Source organism: Panthera uncia, chromosome A2 (genome assembly GCF_023721935.1).
Source record: "Panthera uncia isolate 11264 chromosome A2, Puncia_PCG_1.0, whole genome shotgun sequence".
In the NCBI taxonomy this organism is placed as follows: domain Eukaryota; kingdom Metazoa; phylum Chordata; class Mammalia; order Carnivora; family Felidae; genus Panthera; species Panthera uncia.
In genome coordinates this window covers 93,731,972-93,758,079 of record NC_064816.1, presented here as the reverse complement: position 1 = coordinate 93,758,079, position 26,108 = coordinate 93,731,972, and the positions used below count along the sequence as shown (strand labels likewise).

At 36.4% G+C, this 26,108-nt stretch overlaps 1 protein-coding gene and 1 long non-coding RNA gene across 4 annotated transcripts in view; both read right to left on the bottom strand.

Annotated features, from left to right (window-relative positions):
- Nucleotides 1–2,783: 2,783 nt before the first annotated feature.
- Nucleotides 2,784–15,319, bottom strand: LOC125929914 (uncharacterized). Of its 2 annotated transcripts, XR_007459999.1 has the most exons (4): nucleotides 14,246–15,319; nucleotides 8,666–8,813; nucleotides 7,242–7,365; nucleotides 2,784–5,096 (listed from the first exon to the last, which is right to left on the bottom strand). It is a non-coding gene; the product is annotated as an uncharacterized LOC125929914 (long non-coding RNA). The 2 variants fall into 2 exon arrangements; XR_007459998.1 differs by having other exon boundaries at nucleotides 7,242–8,813.
- A 3,536-nt stretch (nucleotides 15,320–18,855) lies between these two features.
- The window catches only part of CASD1 (CAS1 domain containing 1), a 51,568-nt gene continuing 44,315 nt past the window's right edge, over nucleotides 18,856–26,108 (bottom strand). For both annotated transcript variants that reach the window (XM_049641472.1, XM_049641473.1), the window contains 2 exons: nucleotides 22,319–22,411; nucleotides 18,856–20,316 (listed from right to left, as the gene is read on the bottom strand). In XM_049641472.1, the coding sequence (XP_049497429.1) occupies nucleotides 20,050–20,316; nucleotides 22,319–22,411 (360 nt within the window). In that variant the 3' untranslated portion in view covers nucleotides 18,856–20,049. The remainder of the gene's footprint in view (nucleotides 20,317–22,318; nucleotides 22,412–26,108) is intronic.

The window sequence follows — 26,108 nt, the reverse complement described above, 5'->3', positions numbered from 1 at the left end:
AACTCATGGAGATACAGACTGAGGAACTCCAGATTTAAAGAGACTTAAATGACATTACAACCAAATGCAATGTGTGATATGGGACTGGAATTCCCAGCTCTTTTAGAAAATAAATTGCATTGGGGCGCCTGGGTGGCTCAGTTGGTTAAGCATCCAACTTCGACTCAGGTCTGATCCCACGGTTTGTGAATTTGAGCCCCGCATCGGGCTCTGTGCTGACAGCTCAGAGCCTGGAGCCTGCTTTGGATTCTGTGTCTCCCTTTCTCTCTGCCCCTCCCCTGCTCACACTCTGTCTCTGTCTCTCTCAAAAATAAATAAACATACAAAAAAAGAAAATCAATTCTATAGATAGAGAGATGAATGGCTATATAGACAGAAATGATACAGCAAGTGTGGTAAAATATTAACATTTCGCAAATTTGAGTATATGGGAACAGTTGCACTATATTTAAAACTTTGCAAATCTGAAATTAGTGTCAAAATAAAAATTCTTAGAAATAGCAAGCTCACTAAAATATGAAGAATGGTTAAAAAGGCATGAGATTAATGCAGAGCAAAGAAGAGCAACTGTTTAGGAATGTGACAGGAAAGAAGAAATAGAAGTGTTTGCCTTTGAGAAATATTTTGTACACAGAACTGGTAGGGTTTGCTGATTGAAAATGTGGGGAAAGGAGGAATCAAGATGATTCCAGAGTTATAACCTTAGTTTCTGGGCATATTTTTGATCCATTTACTGAGTTTGAGAAGGTTGGGCACAGAATGCTTCTAAGACAAAGTCAAGAATTTAGTTTTGAACTTTTTTTCTGGTTGCAAAAGCTGTCTCTTACTAGGGCAACGAGCAGGGTAGCTGTGCCGTCTCAGGAATTTTCACTGCCATGTGCCAAATTTTTGTGTATGTAAGTTTGTGGCAAGCTTCTAAAACAAATCGTATCGGTTACAGCAGTAGTATTAGTAAAATGTTAACTGGCATGTATACTAACGCTTGGTAATGTCTGTATCAGTGCAAAGTGTTCAAAGGTCTGCCACAGATAAAGATAATGAAGTTCAGGGGTCTTATTTCAGGTGAATGTGTAACACAGGGCTATCTTAGACAAACCTGAAGAAGAACAAACACATTTCAAAGGTAAATAGAATTATGCCCTAATTTATTTGTGTTGATAGCTCATCTCTGAAAATCATTGGAAAATTAAAATGAGTAATTAAAATTGCTTTCTCTTTGTGTTCAGAGGTTGAATGTTGACATCATGAGCTTCCAGGCCAAGCCAAGAAATCAGGGTCATTGAAAGAGAAGAGCTCTTTATTGATTGTCCATGGAATTTCTAGTGAGACATAGCAATGTACATTGATGCCACATCTTGATAGATGATAATCATAGATTAGATGCATAAGGTCTTTGTTAAAAGAGCTCAGACCTGTCATGTCCACAAAGTGCATCAGAGTGACTCACCAGCCTATAAAGTCTATTTTGTTAAGAAATGCCAAGTGCCTAAAAATAAAAAATGAGATGGGAGAAACTAAGAAAACTTAGTTTCCTCTGAGTTTATCTCATTTAATTAGGGTGGCATGGACACGTTCTCATAGCATGGCAGAAACACAAAAGAGACTATAACTCAATCATGCAAGAGATTACCAGACAATGTGCACCTTCTTTCAAGCCACTCTTTGTGACACATTTGCTGATGTCCCATTAGTCAAAGCAAGTAAACTGGCTGAGTCCTAAATTGGAGTGGGAGAAGAATATAAGATTACAGGGCAGACTATGAATATGGGGTAGTTATTAATGGAGCCATTAATGCAATCGACCTACCACAGTCTACACTCTGGTCCTGATTATTTATGTTCTTTCCACCTGCAGAATACACTAACCTCCTCTCAAGTCTCCAAATTCTCATTCAAACATGGTAACACACTTAAAATACTTCTTATGATCTTCTCTTTGGATGTGGCTTCTTCTGATATGGAGACACACACTGAGACTGTGAGTAACTTGCCCCACTCCCAAAACTCAACATAAAATGGTGAGACATGGATTTGATAAATACAATAGATATTTCTTTTTAAACAGGAAAGCCTTGGAGACATATAGCAGTCATTGATTTGTTTTCAATTGCTATAAATCAGAAATATCACGAAAAAAAAATGATCACACAATGTATCAAAGACCTGAACTTAAATCTAAAATTATAAACTCTTTGAAATATAGATAAAATGGACTTCATCAAAATTAAGAACCTTTGTGCACCAAAAGACACTGTCTAAAGGATGAAAACATAACCCGCAGAATGGGAGAAGACATTTGCAAATTATATGCCATAGGGGTTAATACCCCAAATTTGTAAGGCACCCCTACAACTTAACAACTAAAAATCCAAACAGCACAATTCAAAGTCGTCAAAGGACTTGAACAGACCAGTCTCCAAAGAAGAAATACAAATGATAAGTAAGCATATGAAAAGATGAAAATACATCTTTAATATTTTAAAATATTTGATATTTAGGGGTGCCTGAGTGGCTCAGTTCATTGAGTGTCTGACTTGGACTCAGGTCATGATCTCATGGTTCGTAGGTTCGAGGCCCACATTGGATTCTGCTGTCAGTGCAGAGCCTGCTTCAGATCCACCCCCTCTCTCTGCACCTCTCCCACTGTGTGCTCTCTCTCTCCCTCAAAAATAAATAAACATTAAAAATAAAATAAAATAAGATATTTAATGTTATATTTTTACATTTTAAATATTATAAAATCTATTATGTCAATATGTTAATTGACCTGAGAAGAAAAATGAGATGATCATCTCCACGGAAGCTGAAGAGTCATTTGATAAAATTTTCAATTCCAGTTTTGACCTCCAAAATACTCTAAAAATTCACATTAGATGGCTACTTCTTAATATGACATATCCAGCCAGCCTTGTGGAACACTAGAGGCACTCTGACTAAATCAGGAATATCTTACTTGAAGGACCATGACAAGAAAACATAGAAACAACAAGAAATAGACATCAGAATAAGGTAATAAAGGTAGAAAATAATAAAGGAGGAGGTTGAACTATCAATATTTAAAAATGATATGGTTGTATACCTGAAAACCCTAAAGAATCAGCCAAAGTGTTTCAAATGAGTAATAAAAAATTCCCTAAGATAGAGCAGATGTAGATTTAACATAGAGACATCTCCATATACAAACAATTATTAGAAGCTACCATGATAGAAAAGATCCTACTTCGAGTAGCAGTCAAAAAGAGAAAACATCCAAGAATGAACTTAACTGGAACAGAGCAAGTCTTATATGAATAAAGATTTTAATGTGCCACTGATATAGAAGACAACTTATGCAAATGGAAAGACACATAATACTTTTGGACCCAAACCATAACCAAAGGATATCATTTATCCTAAATTAATTTATGAAGTTAATCTGATTCCAATATAGATACTAATAGGGGTTTTTTTTTTGGGGGGGGACATACAAGCTGATTCTGAATTTCACTTGGAAAAACAAACAAACAAACAAACAAGAATAGCTAAAAAAAATCTCTGATTAAAAAAAGAGCAATAGGGTACTTTCACTAGACATAAAACCAAATTATATTATAACATTATGAAATAATATAACATATGAGAAAAACCTCTGTAATTAGAACTGTGGGAGGCTGTTGCTTGACAACCTGTTGATTCAGAGTAAAAAGTACATAAATTGTCCCATACAAATGAATTAATTTAGTATGTGCTACAGGTTGTATGCAAAGTCAATGATGGAAAAGGTGGACTCTTTAATAAATTGTATTGGCAATAGGTAGTCATTTGAAACAGAATTAAGTTGGATCCCTACCTCACATCATAAGGTATAGGAAAAAAAAACAAAAACAAGTTATTTCTTTTATTACTTTGGAGTGAGGAAATCTCTAACTATGCAAAAACTATTCAAAACCCAGAAGTCATAAAAGAAAAGATTGACAAAATCTCTCTGTGTATAGAAAACTTCTACAAAGCAAACACCATAAACAAAGCAAAAGACAGACTGAGAAAAAGTATGTGTATCTTATATCATAGACACAGGGCTAATCTCCCAAACATGTAAAGAATTCTTCAGAGTTGATAAGAAAAAGACCAATAACAGATAAATGGACAGACAGTATAAGCAGAGTGTTCACAGAAACGGAAGTATGAATTGCTTTTAAATATATGGCAGGATGCAAGTTGATACACTGTTGAGGGTGTGGGGCTGTAGGAGATAAGCGCTACTGCTTTGCTAGTCAGGAATATAAATTGCTGGGGTCCCTAAGGAGAGTAACCGTGCTGAAATACCAAATTAAAAATGCATATACCTTATGGCCCAGTAATTCCTCATCTGGGAACTTACACACATATTCATATTGGTGGAAAATGACGTATACGTAAAGCAATTCACTATATTATTTGTAATAGTAATTGTTTGGAACTAATTAAGAAGGGAATGGTGGATCAACACGGGAATCAGTGAGGGGCTGTGGATTGATGTTGGGACACTGATGCCGTATAACACTATGGTAACAAAGAACGGGGGAAATTATGTATTGATAGGGATTTCCCTACCCATTTCTTTGTACTATATAAAGGAACTTTGTAAGAATACATGAAAAGCTAGTTAAGTACAAGCTACAAGTAGTTGTCACCAGGATTAGGTAGATGAAGGACTGTGGAGGAAAAACAAAAGTTTTCACTCTCTGCCTTTAATATTTTTTGATTTTTGAACCATCCGAGTTTATTTCCTATTCAAAAACAAACACAGAAAAAGAATTATAGTAAGGCCGTTGACCTTGAAAGAGGAAAGTAGAGGACACGGGCTGGCGCCAGTATACATTCCTATTTCTGTTATCTCCACATATCTCCCCTGGCATTTTAAAGATGACCAGAATGCTGAGAGAGAGGCTTACCAATCCTCTGGTGTCTTCTTTCTCATCTCCCCTTATAACTCCATTGGTATTTTCAAGGCTAGCACCTTGCCAAAAAAGAAGCATACACATGCTTCATGCGGGAAGTGATGGACCCTTGCAATTTTTGTTCCAATAATATGCCTGTTTCTTTTGACATGTACCCCATTGGATAATATTAGAACTCTGAAAAAAAAGAATTAAAGATAACTACTGGAATGGTAAAAGCAGGGATATAAGGTTTAAATCGGTAGAAAAATAAACACTGGATGATTGCAACATTTTAGAAAAATAAATCACAACAATAAAGAGTAGTAATATAAAATGGGATGGAAATAGTAAGACTAAAAATTACAGTTAGCAGAAAAAAAAATATGACAATGTAAAACTCCCTCTGGCAATATCTGGACTACAGCTATTTTGGTTGTTTGATTGCAAGTTCCAACGTAAACCCGAGCTGACAGGGGACCTAGGGTGAGGGAAACATTTTCTCCCCATATTGAAAACTAGAAGAACCACCAGCTCCTGGGCAGTAAGATGCCCCTGCGGTTGGGGCGTGGCAGGGGTGGGGTGGGGTGGGGGGAGAGGCTTGGAATTTGCTCTTAATCACAGACAGATGGGCTATCGAGGACCCACATTTCTGCTCCATACAACACAGAGTCAATAATTTTGTACCATGAAATGTTTAAGGAAGGCATAACAGAAGCCCACCACTCACATTAAAAAAAACAATGGAAAAACGAAAAACTCAATAAAGCTCCCATCAAATGACCAGCTCTGAGCAATGTTGCTTCCTGACGTACCTTCCAAGTTAAACTATTTATGTAACGTAGCCCAAGGTAATAGAATGAAGTGATGTAGTAGATGGAATTATAAACCATAAACCAGCCATAAATTGGAGAGAATCTTGCTTTTTAAAAAAATTGTAAGACTTCTTTATATAAGGATAGTAAAAGTAGATCTATTAGTTTTTAAAATATTTTCTTTCAATTTGCCATTTAATTTATTTATGACATTTCTTTTGACCAAGAGAAATATTTCTTTTTCATAAATATTACCATCATATGCACTTTGCTTTCCTCCTTTGTTTATATGTTTAAGCTATTTTCTCTGTATCAGAGATTAGAAAAAAACCAAATTGCATGTCTCCCTCCTTTCCTTGTTTAGTTAAAATTCTATGTTCACTAAATTATGAATTCTCATATATACAAATGACTCTATTCCCAGTTTTTTCTTCTGGTCTCTTGATGTAGTACATGAATTTAATTGTAAATTTCTGGGTTTCTTTATTATTATTATTATTATTATTACCTTTAGATAAACTTTTTTTTAAGTTTATTTACTCATTTTGAGAGAGACAGAGACAGCACGAGCGGGGGAGGGGCAGAGAGAGAGGGAGAGAGAAACCGAAGCAGGCTCCGCTCTGCACTGTCAACCGAGAGCCCGATGCGGGGCTCGAACTCACGAAACGTGGGATCATGACCTGAGCTGAAACTGAGAGTCTGATGCTCAACTGACTGAGCCTCCCAGGTGCCCCTTTATTATTATTTATTATTGAATTCAAATACTTCCCTCATCATTCTTTGCAGCAGCTGTGGAGGTGAGCTCAGCTCTCAATACAAAAAACTCAACTGTGAGGTCCAGCATGCAAGACAAAAAGTCACCATTTTGGAGGCAGTAAATGCTCCTGATCAGCACTAGAAGGAAGGAAGGGCTGCTCTTACACCATGACAGATGGAAAGAATATGTGTGGAACTGAGGTAATCCACTTGGGTTGTGGTCACTACTCCGTTGTCCTCCTGGGACTGTAAATGAACGAGTGCATCAACCTCTGCCTAATGAGTATGATTACCAAGAGCTCAGTGACCCGTCCAGAAGGAGAGTGTGGATTAACCACAACTCTAGGTAAGCCAGCAAAAGTTGCACAGCTAAGGGCAAAGGGAGTTTAGAATTGATGGTGGAGGACAGAGATAGGACCATCAGTTGTGTCCCGGAGGCTAACTGCACACACAGGGACTGTAGCCTGTCTTATTGACCTCTCTTTTTAAAATTTACCTTCAGAGGGGCACCTGAGTGGCTCATTTGGTTAAGCGTCCGACTCTTGATTTTGGCTCAGGTCATGATCTCACGGTTCCTGAGTTTGAGCCCCGCATCGGGCTCTGCACTGACAGTGTGGAACCTGGTTGGGATTCTATCCCTCTCCTTCTCTCTCTGTGCCTCCCCAACTTGTGGTCTCTCGGTCTCTCTCTCTCTGTCTCTCTCTCTCTCAAAATAAACTTAAAAAAAAATAAATATTGTTTTTCAATATAAAGAAATGAAAATAAAATTTACCTTCAGAAAAAGCGGCCCATGGAAAGCATGTAGGACAAAAGTGTGGACGTGGATTTGTGCGCCACAGCAGGGCAGGCTGTGACGGTTGTGCGCATGCCCTGTTCACATCTCCCGTGCAGAGAACCTGATGAGAAGAACGTAACAGGCAGTCTGTGGATACCACACTATGGCATCTGCCTCACTGTTCAGCTCAAGGTCTGGATATTCCTCGGCTACACCCAGCCAACAAGAAGCAGGGCAGCGGCCAATTACCCAGGCTGTCCCTCTCTGATGCAGGACTCCTCTGACTGGATAATCTTTTCTCTGGGGCATCTCACAGCCTGGCTGAGACTTTCTCAGAGTTTCATGCACACGGAAGCTCCTCTTACTCAAATTTCCACCCTTTTCTCTCCCTTTCACAGGTGTCCCAAATGCATCATGGTGTGAGGGAAAGAGAGTCATCAAAATGACTAATAAATTTTGAACTCAAGCATTTTTATGTAAAAAAAAAAAAAGATCTTCAGTCAAAATAGAAGACAAATGACAACGGGGGGGGGGGAGTATTTGCAACATTAGACAAGTGGTTATTATCTTTATTTTACAAAGAATGCCTGAAGGTTACCAAGAAAAAGATAAGCCTTTAAGTTACATATAGAGAAAAGAAATAAATAGACATTTTATTTAGAACAAAATCGGAAACTGAAAATAACTAATTATGACCCGATTCTCCTATTAGCCCACCCAAACAATTACCTTCCCTCAAAGAATTCCTTAGCTGTGTACGAGAAGGTCTCAGAGCTGAAATATTATCTCCTCAGAGAGACCTGATCCGACCTTTGCATGGAAGAGGCCTCTGTAACAATGCCTGCTTTTAGGAAATGTAGAAAAGGGGATAAAGAGGAGGAGGAAATATAATTTCCTTTTTTCCCCCGCAACATTAGATATGTTTGTTGTTTTATTGTTTTTCTTGCTTAAAAACAAATATAGCATGCAATATATGCTGTTTTGCACTTATTTGAGTGTAGTTGATATACAATGTTACATTAGTTTCAGGATAACCTCCTATCCAGCAGTCTACCTAACAATGCCTCTGAGTTCCATGCTCCTTCTTTCCATCCACTTTTGTGCTAAGGGTCACTGCTCACTTTGTCATAGATCACAGATTGGGGATTTATGGGTTAGACACACCTAAAGATAACCCTGCTATTTCTCCCAAGCCCTCTCTGTATAGGGTGGGGTTACCTTTATTCTCCTTCCCAGCATCATCATATGTTATGGTGTCTCAAATTTTTACAAAGGACTAGGAAAACTAAAGTCACAAGAAACAGGAATTTTCTTGAATCATCCAACATCCTCTGGATTACAGGGAAAAGGGAGCAGTTGAGACCACATTCTAATGAGGAAAAGAGCCTCTGATTCAAGGTCTAATTTATAAAGCCACTCACTGGGCCTAGATGGTCTCAGAGCAGGATCATGATGGTGAGTGGTAAGAAGCAAGTGTCCACACATGTGGTCACTGCCTTGTGCCTAGAGCAAATGTGTACCAACAGCTTGAGTCTTTGGCCTGGCATCTGGTCCTCAGAGCAGTAACCTCTGAAAAGGAAACAAAATTGTCAGTTAGGGAAGGAACTAGCAGTGATACCACTAGAATTGTTGGTAATCTTTTTTTTTTTTTTTTTTTTTTTACACACACACGCACACATTGTGAATGGGGGAGAGGCAGAGAGAGAGAGAGAGAGCGAATCCCAAGCAGGCTATGCACTGTCGGCACAGAGCCCGACGTGGGGCTCAAACTCACGAACCATGAGATCATGACCTGAGCTGAAATCAAGAGTCGGACACTTAACCAAATGAGCCACCTAGGCACCCCTGATTGTTTGGTAATCTTAAAAAAAAAAAAAATGAGGAAACAGCATTGGCTGAGCAGGAAGAAACGATGTGGAAAGAACAGGAGGAGACTCCCAGCCCTGTTTTTCTGAAGAGGGGCAGAGGACTGTGGAAGTTTGCTATCAGGATATTTTATGAGCTGCTCTGGGTGCCCCTATTGCTCAACAGACTGCTATGGTCTGAAGAAACACTTATGACCATCACACTGTCTTGTTCCAAAAAGCATATAAGAAGGCTTACTGGGCAGGGCAAAATATAGTCAGAGAACATCGTTTGAAGTAGATGAGAAGGAAAAAGGGGCCAAGAAGGGGAAGGAGGCTAATAAAAATAACGAAGACCAAAGTGCTCTGTTGTCTGGGATGGAGCAAAAATTTAGCTCTTGTTTTTTATCAGCACATGTAAAAAGCCAATTCACAGTGTCCATAAGATAGTAGCAGATGAACTGTTCAGCAGAAGCACAAATATTCCAATTCTAAGGCCAGAATGAAATAACTCTTAAGAGTCCACATAAAGAGGCCGTTGTGTAACATAATCAACAACATTCTTACAGTTGACACAATGATGAATTTCATATAACTGTTTTGTAGAGTGTCCTGCAATGCTGACCACTGGCTTCAAACTGGAGAGAGATTCTAGGGAGATATAAGGAAAATACTGCACAGGTGGTCTTTGCTAGGTGCTTGCCTGACTTAACTCTGGGGGTACATTTTAAAGGATCCAAGGAAGTGATAAAGAGCAAATCTTAAAAATAAATTTTTTTGGACGTTTATTCATTTTTTGAGAGACAGAGCACGAGCAGAGGAGGGAGAGAGAGGGAGACACAGAATCTGAAGCAGGCTCCAGGCTCTGAGCTGTCAGCACAGACCCCGACTCGGGGCTCAAACTCACAAATCATGCGATCATGGCCTGAGCCAAAGGTAGATGCTTAACCGACTAAGCCACCCAGGTGCCCCTAAAGAACAAATTCTTAATGTTTCTTTATAAATAGTGTGTTTCAGGGGCGCCTGGGTGATTCAGTCAGTCAAGCGTCTAACTCTTGGTTTCAGCTCACGTCATGATCTTGTGGTTTCATGCGTACGAGCCCTGTGTTGTGCTCTGCACTGGCAGCATGGAACCTGCTTGGGATTCTCTCTCTTTCTCTCTCTCTCTCTCTGCCACTCCCCCACTTGCTTTGTCTCTGTCTCTGTCAAAATAAACTTAAACAAACAAATAAATAAATAAGTAAATGAATAAATACTGTGCTTCAGTCAAACGCATAGCTGACAGACATTAAGTAGCTGGGAGTTCAATCCCAGATAAACTAACCTGAAGTTCAGCTAGGAAATCTAGGGATCTAGGAAAAAAGCAGGCTCAATTGGATATTGAGCTAATGTAGGAGCAACATTTTGGGGGGAAATTTAAGAGTCTAATAACTATTTTCTGATGGAATACTATAGAGCTTAGCTAAGAGTCTCTTTAGGGGGAAAAACTTTGAATATGTACTATCACACAGATAGATGGGTCATTAGGTTTCAAATTTCTGCTCAGTATAACCTGGTCTTAATTAATATGAATCTGGAAAATGTGTAAAGAAGGCATAACTTAACATAGTGGCCATTAATCCCCACCCCCCAACTCTAAAAAAAGCATCCATAGAAAGCCTAGCTTTGAGTGCTGTGATTTCCTGATGTTCTTCCAAGTTAAATTATTTGAGTAATGTTCATCAAGGTAGCTGAATGAAGTGACCTTCTGTATAGAATTAATCAGGAACCAACTGAAGTTTGGAAAATATCTTGTTTTTTCTAAACTTTAAGAGTCCTATATATACTCAGGATATTACTTTTTTCTCAAATGTTCATGTTCAACAATTTTCCAGCTTGTATTTTTTCTATTTATGACTTCTGGTATATTGGTTTTAAATTTTTATGTAATGGGATGTAGCCATTCTGGTTTTCCCTTTTGCTTTATTCTTAATGGATCTTTTCTCATCTTGAGATATCCACTTACATTTTCTACTTCTTCTTTTATGTCTTTAAACCCATCACTCATCTTAAGTGTCTTTTGGTATAGAGAGTAAGAATGGGAGTCTACTGTCCCCATCCCCATTGTTAAGCAATTCTTGGGACTATCTAAAGAATATTTGTACCTTTCTCTCGTAAAGTAAAAATCAAACTGTAACATTATTCTAGTATGTCCTGGATTAAAATGTTTCTGTGCTTGCTATTCTGTCATTAATCTATATATTCTTGCATCTACTATTCCACACCGACGTGACTGTAACTTAATAATATGTCTAAATATCCAATTGTTTGAGTCCTACCCTTTTCATTAGTCTATTTAAATTTTTTTCTTATTCTTGCCCATGTATTACTTCTTTACAGTTTCCATTTTAAATTTTGTAGTCTCTGAGAAAGGGCTCCAGCTCCATGTCCCTTGTGCATGTGTATGTTTTAAAAATGCTGGGCCCCTCAGACTTCAACTAAATGTTTTTCCATCACTTTTTCTCTCCCAGTGATAGTGTCCTGAGGTAAGGATGAGATGGAAGGAGGCAAGGAAACAAAAAGATGGGTTCTTAGTTCTAGTTTTCTCTTTCTATGCCAGGGATGGCTGTCACTGTTTTTCTCCCAAATTACCTTGGAAAAGCACATCTTGCCTCTCCAAATATTAGTTATCTTCTGAAACCGATCTCACGTAGTCTCAGAGAAGAGAATCTATTCCTTTTACTAGCAGAGCTTTGACCCAATGACTTGTCAAATAAAACAAACCAAAACAAAAAAACACAACTGGCTTAGTTATGAAAAACTATAGTCAAAAATCAAGTACTTACTGAGACTAGAAGCTATAAAGAGGGTGAAGAATTACAAAAAACAAAAAAAAAAACCAAAAAAACCCAAAAAAACAAAAAAAAAACCCTGCCAGATACAGAATCAAGCTTTATTTTTACTGTAGGATAAGCCTTTAAATATAGCAAACATTTAAAATATTGGAGATATTTAAAATATTGGAGATACCTGGGTGGCTAAGTCAGTTAAGTGTCTGACTTTGGCTCAGGTCATGATCTCACAGTTCGTGGGTTTGAGCCCCATGTCGGTCTCTTGTGCTAACAGCCCAGAGCCTAGAGTCTGCTTCACATTCTGTCTGTCTGTCTGTCTGTCTCTCTGCCCCTCCCCAGCTCATGCTCTGTCTCTGTCTCTCAAAAATAAATAAACGTTAAAAATAAAATTTAAATTAAAAAAATATTGTTGATGTTTTAAATTTGAAAATAGGGGCGCCTGGGTGGCCCAGTCGGTTAAGCGTCCAACTTCAGCCAGGTCACGATCTCACGGTCCGTGAGTTCGAGCCCCGCGTCAGGCTCTGGGCTGATGGCTCAGAGCCTGGAGCCTGTTTCCGATTCTGTGTCTCCCTTTCTCTCTGCCCCTCCCCTGTTCATGCTCTGTCTCTCTCTGTCCCAAAAATAAATAAAAAACGTTGAAAAAAAAAATTTTTTTTTTAAATCGAAAATAAAAAATACAGGGAAAATATATTTTAAAAAATTTTTTAAAGATTTTTAAAAAATGTTTATTTTTGAGAGAGAGGAAGAGTGCAAGGGTGGGGGAGGGGCAGAGAGGGGGTGGGGACGGAGGATCCAAAGCAGGTTCTGTGCTGATAGCACAGAGCCTGATGTGGGGCTGGAACCCACGAACCATGAGATCATGACCTGAGCTTAAGTCAGACGCTTAACCACCTGAGCCATCCAGGCACCCCCAGAGAAAATAAATTCAATCAGGACATTTTTCTTTCTTGGGATAAGAATCTTGATACTATCTTTTTACTAAGATGTATAATGTCAGATTTTTCACTGTGTTACTCAGTACAATTTTACCTTTGAATCTTTTAAAGACAAGGGGTATGTGATTTCATTCAGTTTTATAGTCTCCCAAATGCATCATAAGTGTTACTTTTGAACATGGACAAAATGTCTGCATAATAATTTTTATATCTTAAGGCAATTATTCCTAATGTATATGTATAATTCAGGTTTTCCAATTTTGTCATATGCAGGTTCTGGTACCATGTTAAATGGCAGTCGTATAACTTCGACTTGTGTCTCCTCATTTTCACTCTATTAATATTGAAAAGGTAAAACAAATAGTATTATTAAATTTTTGTAAGATTTAAAACCAGAAAAGAATTTCTAGAATTCAGTCTTCAACCTCATAATTTCGAGAATGTAGTTGTCACTGCTTTTTTCTCTGGAAACAATTTTTAACAAGAAAATGACCCAGAATACACCTTGCCAAATAAGTTTCCCCAAATCACAATTATCTTAAGAATGAACAGATTAAGTTGTATATTTACACAGTCAGCCTTACACGTCTTTGCAGAGAAGATGAGCTGATGAGATGGGTTGAACTGCCAATCAAGATCATCGATCTTTAGTCTAGTCTTTGTAGTTAAGCTAACAGAGTCATTTTCCCTTGAATGAGGTGAAGAATTAAATTCCTTTCAATAGTTCCCAAACTTTCTAGGTACAATGCTACCCAATCTCCTGTAAAACAGCCGACTCCCATGTGGTACACTCAATTTATTAAGCAAAACATTAACTTGTCTAAGCCATGGAACACATCCAGTTTGTGAAATGACTGAGTCCCAAATGTATTCTCTTTTAAGATTTTACCATAAAGTCATTCCCAGGGAATGAAATGAGTGGGCCTAAGTTCTGTGTCCTTTTGAAATAACACCAATTTCACTTGCATTTTGTAAGTCCATGGGTCATGACAATAGCATTGTTATCATACTTATTAATTATAACCTTTACTAATATTAATATTAGCCGATATTGAACTTTAAGATTTTTTTTCAATACAATTAATCAATAATGAACCTGACATAGGTATGTTTCTGAGTCACTTGGTAACCTTAGATTTTCTCTGAAAGCACAAACAAATATAACTAAGTAGGTGGTACTGTTGATACCTGGGCTCTTAACTTCAATAGAAAATGTCACAAATTAACTTCAAAAATTTTTCTATAAGTTCGCAACTACATCTCAATATACTGAGGAAGATAAGATAGCCTTCTACTTTCAAAAGCATATTTCTTTTTGGCATGTAATTTCTGCTTATTTCTTTTGGCATGTAATTTCTGCTACATTCAGTGGACATGCTTTTAAAACTTACCATCTGTTAAATGTTTTGATGCAGTTTTTTCACTTAATATACATCTGAATTTCACAGCATTATTATTTTTACATTTTTCATTTACAATCAAGTCCTGTTGAAATAAATTAATTCATTAATCTGATTCTATTCATACTGGCACTCACATATGCGTTTCTATGTACTGGCAATGGTTTTTAGTACAGTTTATTTCATAATGGTTTTTTTATGTTGCATTCTTTGACATAGTTACATTTTGCCTATTAAACAGAGAGGAATATTTTTGACTTCCACAAAAAGCACAATCTCTCTTTCTTTTGAAAATACATGGCTTTCTTGGTTTATCTTTTCACTTCCCTACTTCCAACAGAGATGAGTCCAAAGAAATAATTCTCTACTACAAGACAGATAATAGTGTAAGTGCAATGGCAAATGGCAATTGACACCTGGCCCCAGCATAAAGCAAGAAAATGAATGGGAAGATCCACAGTGAGTAAAAGACTTACGGTCTACATGGTGTGGCTGGTGCTCAGCTCTGCAGATACGGTCACTATTTGCCTGCCTGCATGAGTGAGTTGCATTTTTATAACATTATGCAAATCGACATTCTAAGAGCCAAATCGAGTATATCTCAGCCTCTTGTCCAAATCACTAAGGAAAAGTTTTTTCCCAGCTGCCTTATCATTTGCGGGGCAGCCTACCTGCCTCGAATGGGATTAGTACTTGACACCGTTTTTTGCAGCACTCACTAATTAATTAACCCAGCAAATAACTGAGAGAGGCATTGTTCTAAGAGTTGACAATACCACAGTAAATAAAATAGAACAACCCGTCCTCAGAAAAGTCATGTGCTAATGGGGAGAAGTGGAAAATTAAAAAATAGTTAAGTAAAAGGCATAAGTATGTCATGAGTATGGGGAAAAAGTGAAGTCATTATAATATTCCAGGAAAGTGCTGGTGGGTTTTGAAGCAGGGTGATCCCATTGGAGGTGATGAAGGTGATTGAATTACTGAATTACGGATACATTTTGACAAGATTTACTAAAATATAAGATGGTAAGGTGTAAGAAAAAAGGAGTCAAAATTTTTTATTTGGGCAAGTTGAAGCATGTAGTCACCATTTACTGAGAAGAGAAAGATGGTGATGTTTTTGTTTGTGGCCAGTAGTGGGGAAGCTTAGCTTTGTTTTAGACTTGCTAAGTTTGATATGTGTTTTACATATTCAAATGGAGATGTTGAACAGGCAGTTGAACATATCTGAAGTTATAAATTTACTAGTCATCAGAATATAGATAATAAAGTCATGTGACTAGGTGATAATCACTTAAGACGTGAGTATGGATGTCTGAGGTCTGGGCTTTGGGGAACTGCAGTTTAGAGGCTGAGGGTGTGAAGAGAGGATTCAGGGAACAAGCTTGAAGGAATGGCTCGTGAGGAGAGGAGAAAACAGGAAACGATGGTGTCCTGGAATCATAGTGAAGATGGTTGAAAAGGGAGGTAGTAAATCAACTGTGTCAAATACTGCCTATATAGGTCAAGTAGGGTGAAGACTGGAAATCGATCATTGGATTTAGCAATATGGAGGTTCTTGTTGATCTTGACAAGAGCAGTTTGGGCCGGTAGGAGAAATAAACACAGCAGTAGCTTTGGGAACACAAGAGATTAAGAGGAGTTTGTTTTTAAGTTGGGAGAAATAAAGCCAGAATCCTTCAGCTGATGGTCAAGACTTTTTAATCTACTTTGTGTATGGCACCTTACTATACCACCTTGACCCTGGAGTTGCAACCTTACTGAAGAAATGACAAAATAATGGGAGTAGGTAATTCGTGCTAGAACAGTTTAAAAAAATAAGATAAAGAAAGTATTGTTTTCACAGAGATGGTGGAATTTAAATTATTCAATTCTTAATTCTTAGAATTCTTAAAATAAGTTGGATTTAGGTAGATGAAAAGAGTGAGAACAAAAGAATAGTATGATATTTGGGGGACAGTAAGACTAGCCTGGCTGGAATTCATATTAAGAAGAGATGGGATGATAAACATGGAGAACTTTTGCCATCAAGCTAAATTCCAGCTTTGTTATTTCGGCAATGGAGATTATAAGAAATAATCCATCTGCAGTAGCTGTAGAATTAAAAAATAAAATCTTGTTAATAGTTTTCTTTTTGGTGACTATCAGAAAATTGTCTTAGATGCTTTCTAAATGAAAAGTAAAAGCTAATAAAATTAGCTGAATTTTAAAATATTGTAATAATTACTTTTAAGCATGAAGATTTCACCCTATGCAAGACAGAAATACTTCTAGGTAACCACAAATTTCCTTTTAAAATATTGATCTGTCCCATTTTTATGCTCTGAAATGGTATTTTAAAAGTATTTTGTAAATAAGAAATAAGTTAAACAAATCATTTCTAATTAAACCATTAGCTCATAATATCAACTCTACTTTTGGAAAATAGTCTCTTGCTTATATTACCTTATTGATCTTTAATTTTTTTTAAACTTTTTTTTTAATGCTTATTTTTGAGAGAGAGAGAGTGCACGAGCAGTAGAGGGGCAGGGACATAAGGGGACAGAGGATCTGAAGCAGGCTCTGTGCTGACAGCATTAAGCCCCATGAGGGGCTCAAACTCATGAACCATGAGATTGTGACCTGAGCCAAAGTCAGATGCTTAACTGGCTGAGCCACCCAGAAGCCCCTATGGATCTAACTTTAAAAAAAAATAGAAAATACTTCTAATTTATACAAGAAATTAAGAGGAGTTTCATTAAAAGACAAATATAGACTTAATGGAGATTTTCAAATTTATCTTGTCTTCACCAATCCTCAAAATCACCCTAAATAAAACCAAACTTAGTATTTGGAATTTTTGAAGTAGTTGTCAGGATCAGTTCTGCAGATAACTACCCAAGTTACTTTATTTTTACAAAAGGGAAGCTGTTAGGTTGAACCATATGATAGCATATTAGTATTTTAATACAGTGCAGCATAAAAATTCCAACTTGGCTCTGCGTTATAAGTCCACATATAAAGCAGAAGAGACAATTTAAGGGAATGAGGCATTGTCCTAAAACTTGCATTCTCTGAAGAACTGGCTTTTATTGAGGATCTATCACATGAAGGTTATGCCCTTAGTCTTATATTTATTTAGCCTTAATGTTTATAATCTAGTAAGAAAAATTAAATATAAACAATGACAGATATGGTTATTATTAAAATTAACTTTCCAAAGCTTACAAGCTTCCTGTGATAACATTTGAAATAATGCAGCATTTGTGGGGGAAAAATTCACTCACCTTAAAAATTTTAACTGGCTATTTATCTTAGAATGGAATGGTAGGGTATAAATGTTATTTCATATCAGTACCTAAAGCAAACGATAGGATCTATCTAGCTGATAGGTACAGTGAATGGTTTTTGCTCAAGGCTCTGAATTTAATGCTTTTTTGGCTATCCATAAAAATGGGAAGGTTTGGCAAAGGAAATGGGGAAGGATTGCAGTAGATTTGAGTCAACCAAGTATCTTTTGGGCCCAGAAGGTAGATTTCTCAGTGTGATTTATATTACAGACAATCTGAGTTTAGAGAACCTCCGTGGTTTTATCTCAATTTTAGTGTGTTGAAATATTCTGTTAAACATCTTTTTCTGAAGAATGGGATGACAGAGCTATGATAGTCAGAATCTGAATCAATGCAGAAACAGTATTAAAACATATACCATTCATAGATGCTGTCCTTATGGCAATTTTTACCACAATAACCTCTTACCCATAAAGACTCATTAAGAAAATTTAATGTAAATAGAATACGCTTTAATTACAAATGTACTATATTTTAGTTATGATATATAACTATAAATAAAAGAGTGGGACATATGAAATGAGAGCATGTGAAGAAATGGCTTGCTAGTTAAGCTCTATGCTTGAGTTCAAATAGGAAGGAAAACATATTCATTGGGTATCATGATTGGAAGACATAAGTGCTTCCAAAAAACAGAGAAATACTGGTCATCTTTCTTTTTCAATTGTTTCATCGGGAAGAATCTTTTTCAGGTGATAAAACTTACAAGCTAAATTAAAATGCACTCTACTCATTGGCAAGCCACACCAGCAAGAATAATGTGATCACGGTGCTTGGAAGTTTTTGATTTATAACTATACTATTCTCTACTTATAAGGCTGCAGTCTAGGAGGCAGAGCAATGAATCATTACAATTGTCTATCTGGGAAATGTCAAAAGATTAAGCAAGGGCAGAAGAAGAGAGAAGAAGAAAGAACACACATTTTTGTCTGAGAATTATTCCACAATTAATGGGAAGATACCACTAGCACATAAATCCAGTGCTGAAGAAATAATAATTAAATTTTTAAAATCTTCAAATAAGGCTACTAATAAAGCATAATGCTTAAACTTCCTGGGTAGAAAAGCAGATTATCCTCTGTGACTCTGAAAACTAAATCATTCCTTATTCAACTATCACAGTGACCTCTCCCGATACACTAAGAGTTTGGGAAAATAAACTTAAGCTGAATAAAATAAATGAATTAGAAATTTGAACCAATCATTAATGGATCCAGATTTTAAAAAAAAAAGGACACATACAGTTTAATTGATACTTTGCTGATACAAAAATAAGCATCCACAGAATGTTTATTTACTGTTTAAATTACTCCATATTTTCATATACCATGAACAGAAAATATATTTTATCCCACACACAGTAAGAACAAACAAGTGCAATCTTTCAAACATTAAAAGTTATAATCAAATCTGTACAACAGATAAATAAATTTATACCTCTAACAGTTAGCCTGTAACAAAACAAAATGAAAAACATACATTGCCCGAAGTCACCGGTTTACTTAAAATTCTACTCATGGTTAATACATCTCACTCATAACAACTTGAATTTTTACTACACTGCACAAGTTAGATTGATAAATATTTTAAAAATAGGGGGGAGTAATAGGAAATACCAAAATGATTATAAAGAGCTTTCCAAACATTGGAAATAGACAGAAATTAATTAGTTGAAGGAAAACATTAAATGGATCCACAGGGTACTGGTTTTACACTGGTACAGCTTCAGGAAAGAAAACATGTGAATGTCTGGATTGGAAAGAAAATTTGGCCTTTTTATAAAAAGAAGCAACAGCATCAACAGTGACAAAACCCTGTCATGGAGCCTAGAACAACTCTGTGAGACAAAGTGTACAAAGATTTAGGTATACCTGAAAAACACAGTTAGGAAGAAAAATCATGTCAGGAAACAGATAACATCAGAACATGAACATATATAAATTAAAGGCATACTGTTTATCATTCCACATCATTGCACATATGATAAGAAAACAATACTGCAGTCATTCTTGAGTAAGAAAGGTTCGGTGAAGTAGGAAGTTGCATGATAAATACAGGTGTAGACAATCTTATTACCACAAATTTAGTAAATATCAAAACACTCAGTGGTGTCACTAAGCTAATTAAATTATCTATATGTATTTACTGGAAAGGTAATTATTTCCCTGCCTTCATGTTAACTTAAAATCATTTATAAATGGCAATATAGATCCAGTAGAAAAGACTTTTCACATGCAGTCCTATACAATGCACTCTGCTTCAATTTTTTTTTTTCAGTATTTCACATTGGAGATGTACATTTCCAATATATATACAACCACACATGTTCAACAGACGCCACTGAGCTGTCCTCTTGCCACACAAATTAATTTACATATACATTTATATCTCCAGATAGATACTTTTCTCCTCTAGGCAGACACAAAATCAGTCTGAAGAGTTTAAGTTTTTTAGGATCTTAGGAACCTAATGTCTGGATTTGTCTTGAATCGACGATAAGATGAGGAGTCCACAAAAAAATGCAGCTATACATGCCAACCTTTTCAACAGAGATGAGTTATCTTTAGGAATAATAATCTGTGCAAGATCATTAGTGATCTGAGAAATTTCATGTGCCACACAAACAAATATGAAAGTGCTGACAATGATGTTGAGCATAGGGTTTCCGGGTATGAGAACCAAGATGCCTCTTGTGTCCGCTGCCAGCCAGATGTGATACTGGCAAATAAACAGCTGGAAGGAAAGTATCTAAAGTTAGATATGTACAGATGGTCCAGGACTATCTCACAGTTTTGCCTAACTTAAACATTTGGTAGCATCATTACATTAGCAGGCTTTTTCCAAACCATTTAATTCTGTTTCACTCTTGGTCCTGAAAAGTCTACTGTGGTCTACTCTCCAAAACTCCTACTTGCTCAAGTACTACTTCAAAGTCCCCAAGAAATGAAACAGGACCCTTAGAACTTTAAAAAACATTTTTTTTGCATGACATAGAAGACAGCTGACAGAATGATATCTGAACTCTGGTATTTAGACACCAAATAAAGAATCACTACGTGTGTGTCTATGCACATAAGTATATATATATATATATATATATATATATATATATATATGCATACTGCATATTTAATTATATTTGTGAACCATATTTCTGTATGCGGATACATGAGCAGGAAATGGCATGGATTTTAAGATGTCTTCAAGTGTGCTTTGAATGGCCAGACAAATTTTTTCAACTGTATTTTCATGCTTCCATAGTATATTTCAACTTTGATGTGAGTATACATATTAGATGACACCACTACAACTTTGATTGTGATCACAAATGTTCTCTCATGAAATTGGTTCAAAATATCAAAGAGTAGAAAAATGCTTAAACTACCTCCCAAATATGAGACCATAACATTTCTATATATTTTTTTAATGTTTATTTATTTTTGAGAAATTGTGTGTGCACACGCACATGTGCAAGCAGAAAGAGAGGGGGACAGAGGATCTGAAGAGGGCTCTGTGGTGACAGCAGAGAGCCCGACGTGGGGCTTGAACTCATCCACCATGACATCATGACCTAAGCCAAAGTCAGACACTTAACCAACTGAGCCACCCAGGTGCCCTAAAATTTATTTTTACTAGAAATACCAAATTATAACTTCATTCAATTAAAATTTATACAAACTCTCATACTCCAAGTATTAAGGGGTTGGCAAAATATTCTTTATATCTACTGAATGATTTGGTAAGCCATTCTCGATTAATAATTCTAAATTCTATTCAGTCTCACTTATGAGACAAAAAAATAATAGAACATTTATTCAAGAACTCAAAAATTTATTTTCCCTATTTTAAAAACAACTTAATAAATCTTATACTCTAAAATGTATCTTCTATGATTACAATATGAATTCCACTGTTTTAAAATGTTCTATCTTGGGAGCGCTTGGGTGATTCAGTCAGTTAAACATTCCACTCTTGATTTCAGCTCTGGTCATGATCTCATGGTTCATGAGTTTAAGCCCCATGTTGGGCTCTGGGCTGACAGCGGGCAGCCTGCTTGGGATTCTCTGTCTCCCTCTAACTCTGCCTCTCACCCTGCTCCCTCCCTCCCGCGCATGCTCTCTCTCTCTCTCTCTCTCTCTCTCTCAAATAAATAAATAAACATTTAAGAAAGTAAAATGTTCTACTTTGAATAATAGAGCTCAGAATAGGCAGAATGTATTTTAAAACATATTTTAAGGTTTTAAATAATTCATATTAGGTACTGCACACAAAATGTAATGAGTTTAAAAAATTTCCCCAAATTTCCAATCACAAAATTTCCTGAATTTTATTAGGATAAGTATTGATAAACTAAATTCTAGTAATATTTAATTATGGAGATGAAGAACAAATCAAAATCCCCTCAGCTTGTCTTCATTCATATCTATTTATAAATTTCATTTATATCTATTTAATTTTTTTCTCTCCTGATCTCAGCATCTTAGTTGTGTTTAAAAGCTTAAAACAATATAAAGAATATTTGAAAGTCATCTATGTCCAGTCATTTAAGTAAGGCTTTAAAAACATACTATTCTACTGCTGTTGAAAGTTCTGAATTTTTTTTCTATAATGCCATAAATAACATAGCTTTGATTTTTTAAAAATGTCTGTTGGATTCATGCACACACAGCCACACACACACACCTGCATGTAACACTTGGCTATAGAAGACAGAACAAAATATTAATGTACCAACCTCTAATGAAATTTTTCCAAACCAAGCAAAAAATGAACTATAAACTGAACGGGCATATCCAGGGATATTCCTTATTAGGATGAAGGCTAAAATCTAAGGAAAAACCACAAAGGCAAAATAAATAATCTGTTTACTAAAAGTGTTTGCTTCCTGTCAAGTGAGAACTTTATTATCTATGTTCTTGGACTATTTGATACATACACAATGTTTTTTTTCAATAAAGTTTTGGCAAGTCATTTTTGTTCTAGAGTCTGTCCATGTTAGGTTTCTCAACATGTGCTCTGTATGTATACCGCATGCCAGTGCAGAATGTAGGTAGTGCATGGCTGAACAATTTTATGTGTATTTGAAAAATTGTAAACCCACGTGAGGCCCTTTGTGTAGAAAGAAATGATATCCTATGTTGTGTAGCAAAATTCATAAAATTTCATGATACAATTTGGCTTCTTCCATAAAGTATCTGCCTGACTGGCAGCCATATGCCTTCCTTTTGCTCCCTTCAAAAGCCTCCTTCCACTAACAGCCATGTAAAGATGAGAAATGGCAGGACTTTTAAGATGTCCTCATGTTTGCTCTGTATGGCCAGGCAAATGATGCCTTGAACTGCATTCACATGTAATGTATTTTCTCCTTTTGATCTCTTCTCTCCAAAAACAATCTCCAGCTTTTGGGCGCTGGCCTTCACCTCTCTCCCCCACCCTTCTGTACTAGGTGGAATAATCTTGAATTTTCTAAACTTCTAATTCAGTGTCACACTCAATAACTAGTTTATCAAGCAAAGAGCTCTCTTTAGAATCTACTCTCCTTATAAAGAACAAAGAAATTGTAAGTAAAAAAGTTTTCACTTTCACAAACATCTTCTCTCCTAAAACTTCTCTCATAAAAAGATTGAAAGATCTATTTGCACTTCAGAGAAAAATCCCATATTCAGTGTTGATCATTCTGGGCATCTGGTCAAAGGCTTTCGGAAGAAGCCTCTGGGATGCATACAAGATGAGCAAATAGGAGATCTGTGGGTCCCTCAATCATTGGGAAAAAGGAACCAAAGTGAACTACTCAGGTACTATTAAGTTGAGTGATCTTCATGGGCAATAGCATCAAAGGGACTCAAGTTTGAATCTGGCCTTTCCCTTGTATTAGTTTTGGGATTTAAGGCAAGGTACTTTACTCCCTTAGGTCTGTTTCCTCATTCATATAAATAGGGATATGATTTACTTGGAAGGTTGATGTGAGCATTTGATGAGAAAACACATAAGAGGTACTTATCATAGCATGCACTGAGTCATTTAAGAAACATATTAGGTTTAATAGCACAGCTGGTATATGTAATGGTAAAAATCATAAAGGTGAGACCTACACAAAACCCTTGAACATGAAACCATTTAATGAGTTATTATAAAGTACTGCGTAAACTGTAAAATGCTAGGAAGAATGACATAGATACCTACAAATCACTAGTCTGAGCTCTCAGAAAATCCAGGAATAGTTCTAAGCAAATCACTTTCTTTCTTTCTTTCTAACTTTAGAAAGAATATGTACTTATTTCTTTAGCATATTCCAGTCTGAGTTTTGTCATACACTTACTAAACAATGTGATAAGGGGGATAGAAAATCAAATAATAGCCATGGAAAAGATAACAGGGGTCTAGGGAGCCATCCTTATTAGCTTTGTAAAGAAATAATAATAATGCTTAAAATTTGTTCAGCATTTATAACTTGTTGGGTACTGTGCTAAGCACTTAATATACATTATTTATGGTTAATCACCTGTATGCTGTTCTATAACAAGCCCTTCTGGAAATTTCTATCCAGATTGATGGGCAAAACTAAAAGGTCAGGATTCTAGGATTGCTCTACAAGAGTGAAACAGATAGAAGGATTGAGAGTATAGAATTATTGAACAATTATATTATACACCTGAAACTAACATAACACTGTTAATTATACTTGAATTAAAAAAAAAAAGATTTGATATATAAGCCTTCTGCAGGCCAGGCTGGGAAAATACTTTCTAACAGAAAACTAGGAATCTTGTACATGTTAAAATCTTAAGAAGCTCCCTCAGATAAGTATGCTAAAGGTACACAATCATATATATCATTTTTAAAAACCACAATGTCCTATATACACACATCTACACCTATACCCTCACACCTACGTTACCCTTTGGCATCTGAAAATAAGAGTGAAGTGTGATAAGGATGTAAAATTTGGGGCTCCCTGGATGATCTGGTTTTTACAGTAGGGGACTGGGTCCCTTGAAGAGAAGTAGCTGCTAATAAAATTAGTAGTTGCTTCAATTTATGCTCCCTGTCCATTCTTTTCCTCTGCACCAGAGGGGCTGAGGCCCTCACTGAAAAAGTATTAAGTAAACAGGAGTGTGTAGAGGGTAGTGACTGGAAAGGAAGGTGATAAGGATTAGCAGTGCTTGCCTGTTATTGTATGTGTATCTACTCTTTCCCTTAGCTCTTCTTATATTGTTCTGTATTGGTGCATCATGAACGGTAACACCTCCCTTCCATTATGAGTAACAGAAATGATATCAAATATGATATACCAATCATTACTGGTAAGGACTATTACTGTCTACAGAAGTCGTGAAAATGCCACATGACTACAGCATAATGTTTAAAATTTCATTATCAATTACATTTTAAGAGTCTGTCACATGCTCAATTCTACTGACTATATAGAGGCTTAAAAGGAATAAAATAGTTCCTTGCACTGAAGAGAACTTAAGACCTAAGAGAAGATCCTCTAGAAATGACCCCTGCTCCTCTTTGCTGGACTACTCATTTATTAGGTCATGGCTTAGACACTACTTTCTCTAAGAACCCTGCTCAGATACCAAGATAGCTTGAGAAGAAACCCCACATGCTTCCAAAGCTTCCTGTATTTAACCATCGCCACACTATCACAATGTCCCATCATCACTGGCAACGGGAGGTATCCCTGCAAAATGTCAATCTGCTTTGAGTTGCCCCTCGCCTCTGCCCACCTCTCAGTCGCTACCAAACACTTCTCTAGACGCTGGCTGAGTTCTAGCCTGAACAACTTTCTGTAAATTTCCTGAATGTCAATTTGCTCCCTTCCATCGCAGGGCCTGAGTTCTTGCTGTCCTTTATCCCTCCATTCTCAACTTAATTTTCTCAGGGAAATAATTTCTGACCCCAGACCATGCCTGCTACAACTTCAACTAGGTCATATCCCCTTACTATATTCTCTTGTAGCATCATATACGACTCTTTATAATTATGTGGTGATTATATGATTACTCTCTGTAATAGAAGAATGGAGGCTCTGGGAGGATAGGAACTATGTCTATAATACCCCCAGCATAATATTAGTGCATAGTTATATTTGTTAAATGCATGCAAAATGTTAAATGAACAAATATTTACTGGTTCATATCTCTACTAGACCATAAATTCTATGAGGGCAGGAGCTGTATATATCTTAACAGTAAACTTCTTACATGTAGCATGGTACTTAACACATTGATAGTTATGATTTAATAAAGAAATATGAGTAAATGAAGACAAAGCAAACATGAGGAGAGTTAACAAGTTCTGAATGCCTACTGTAAAGTGACAAATATTGACAATTTCCATACATTTCACGTAACAACCCTTTAAAAGAAATTTTAAGGTTTCTGTACAGTAAAGGAAGGTAGGGGTTAGGATGATTAAATAACATACCTACATTTTATAGTTTGATCTCAAATCTCTCTGCTTCTAAAGACTGTGTTCTTATCAAGAATTAAGAAAAACATTTTTTTCCTAAATCAGGA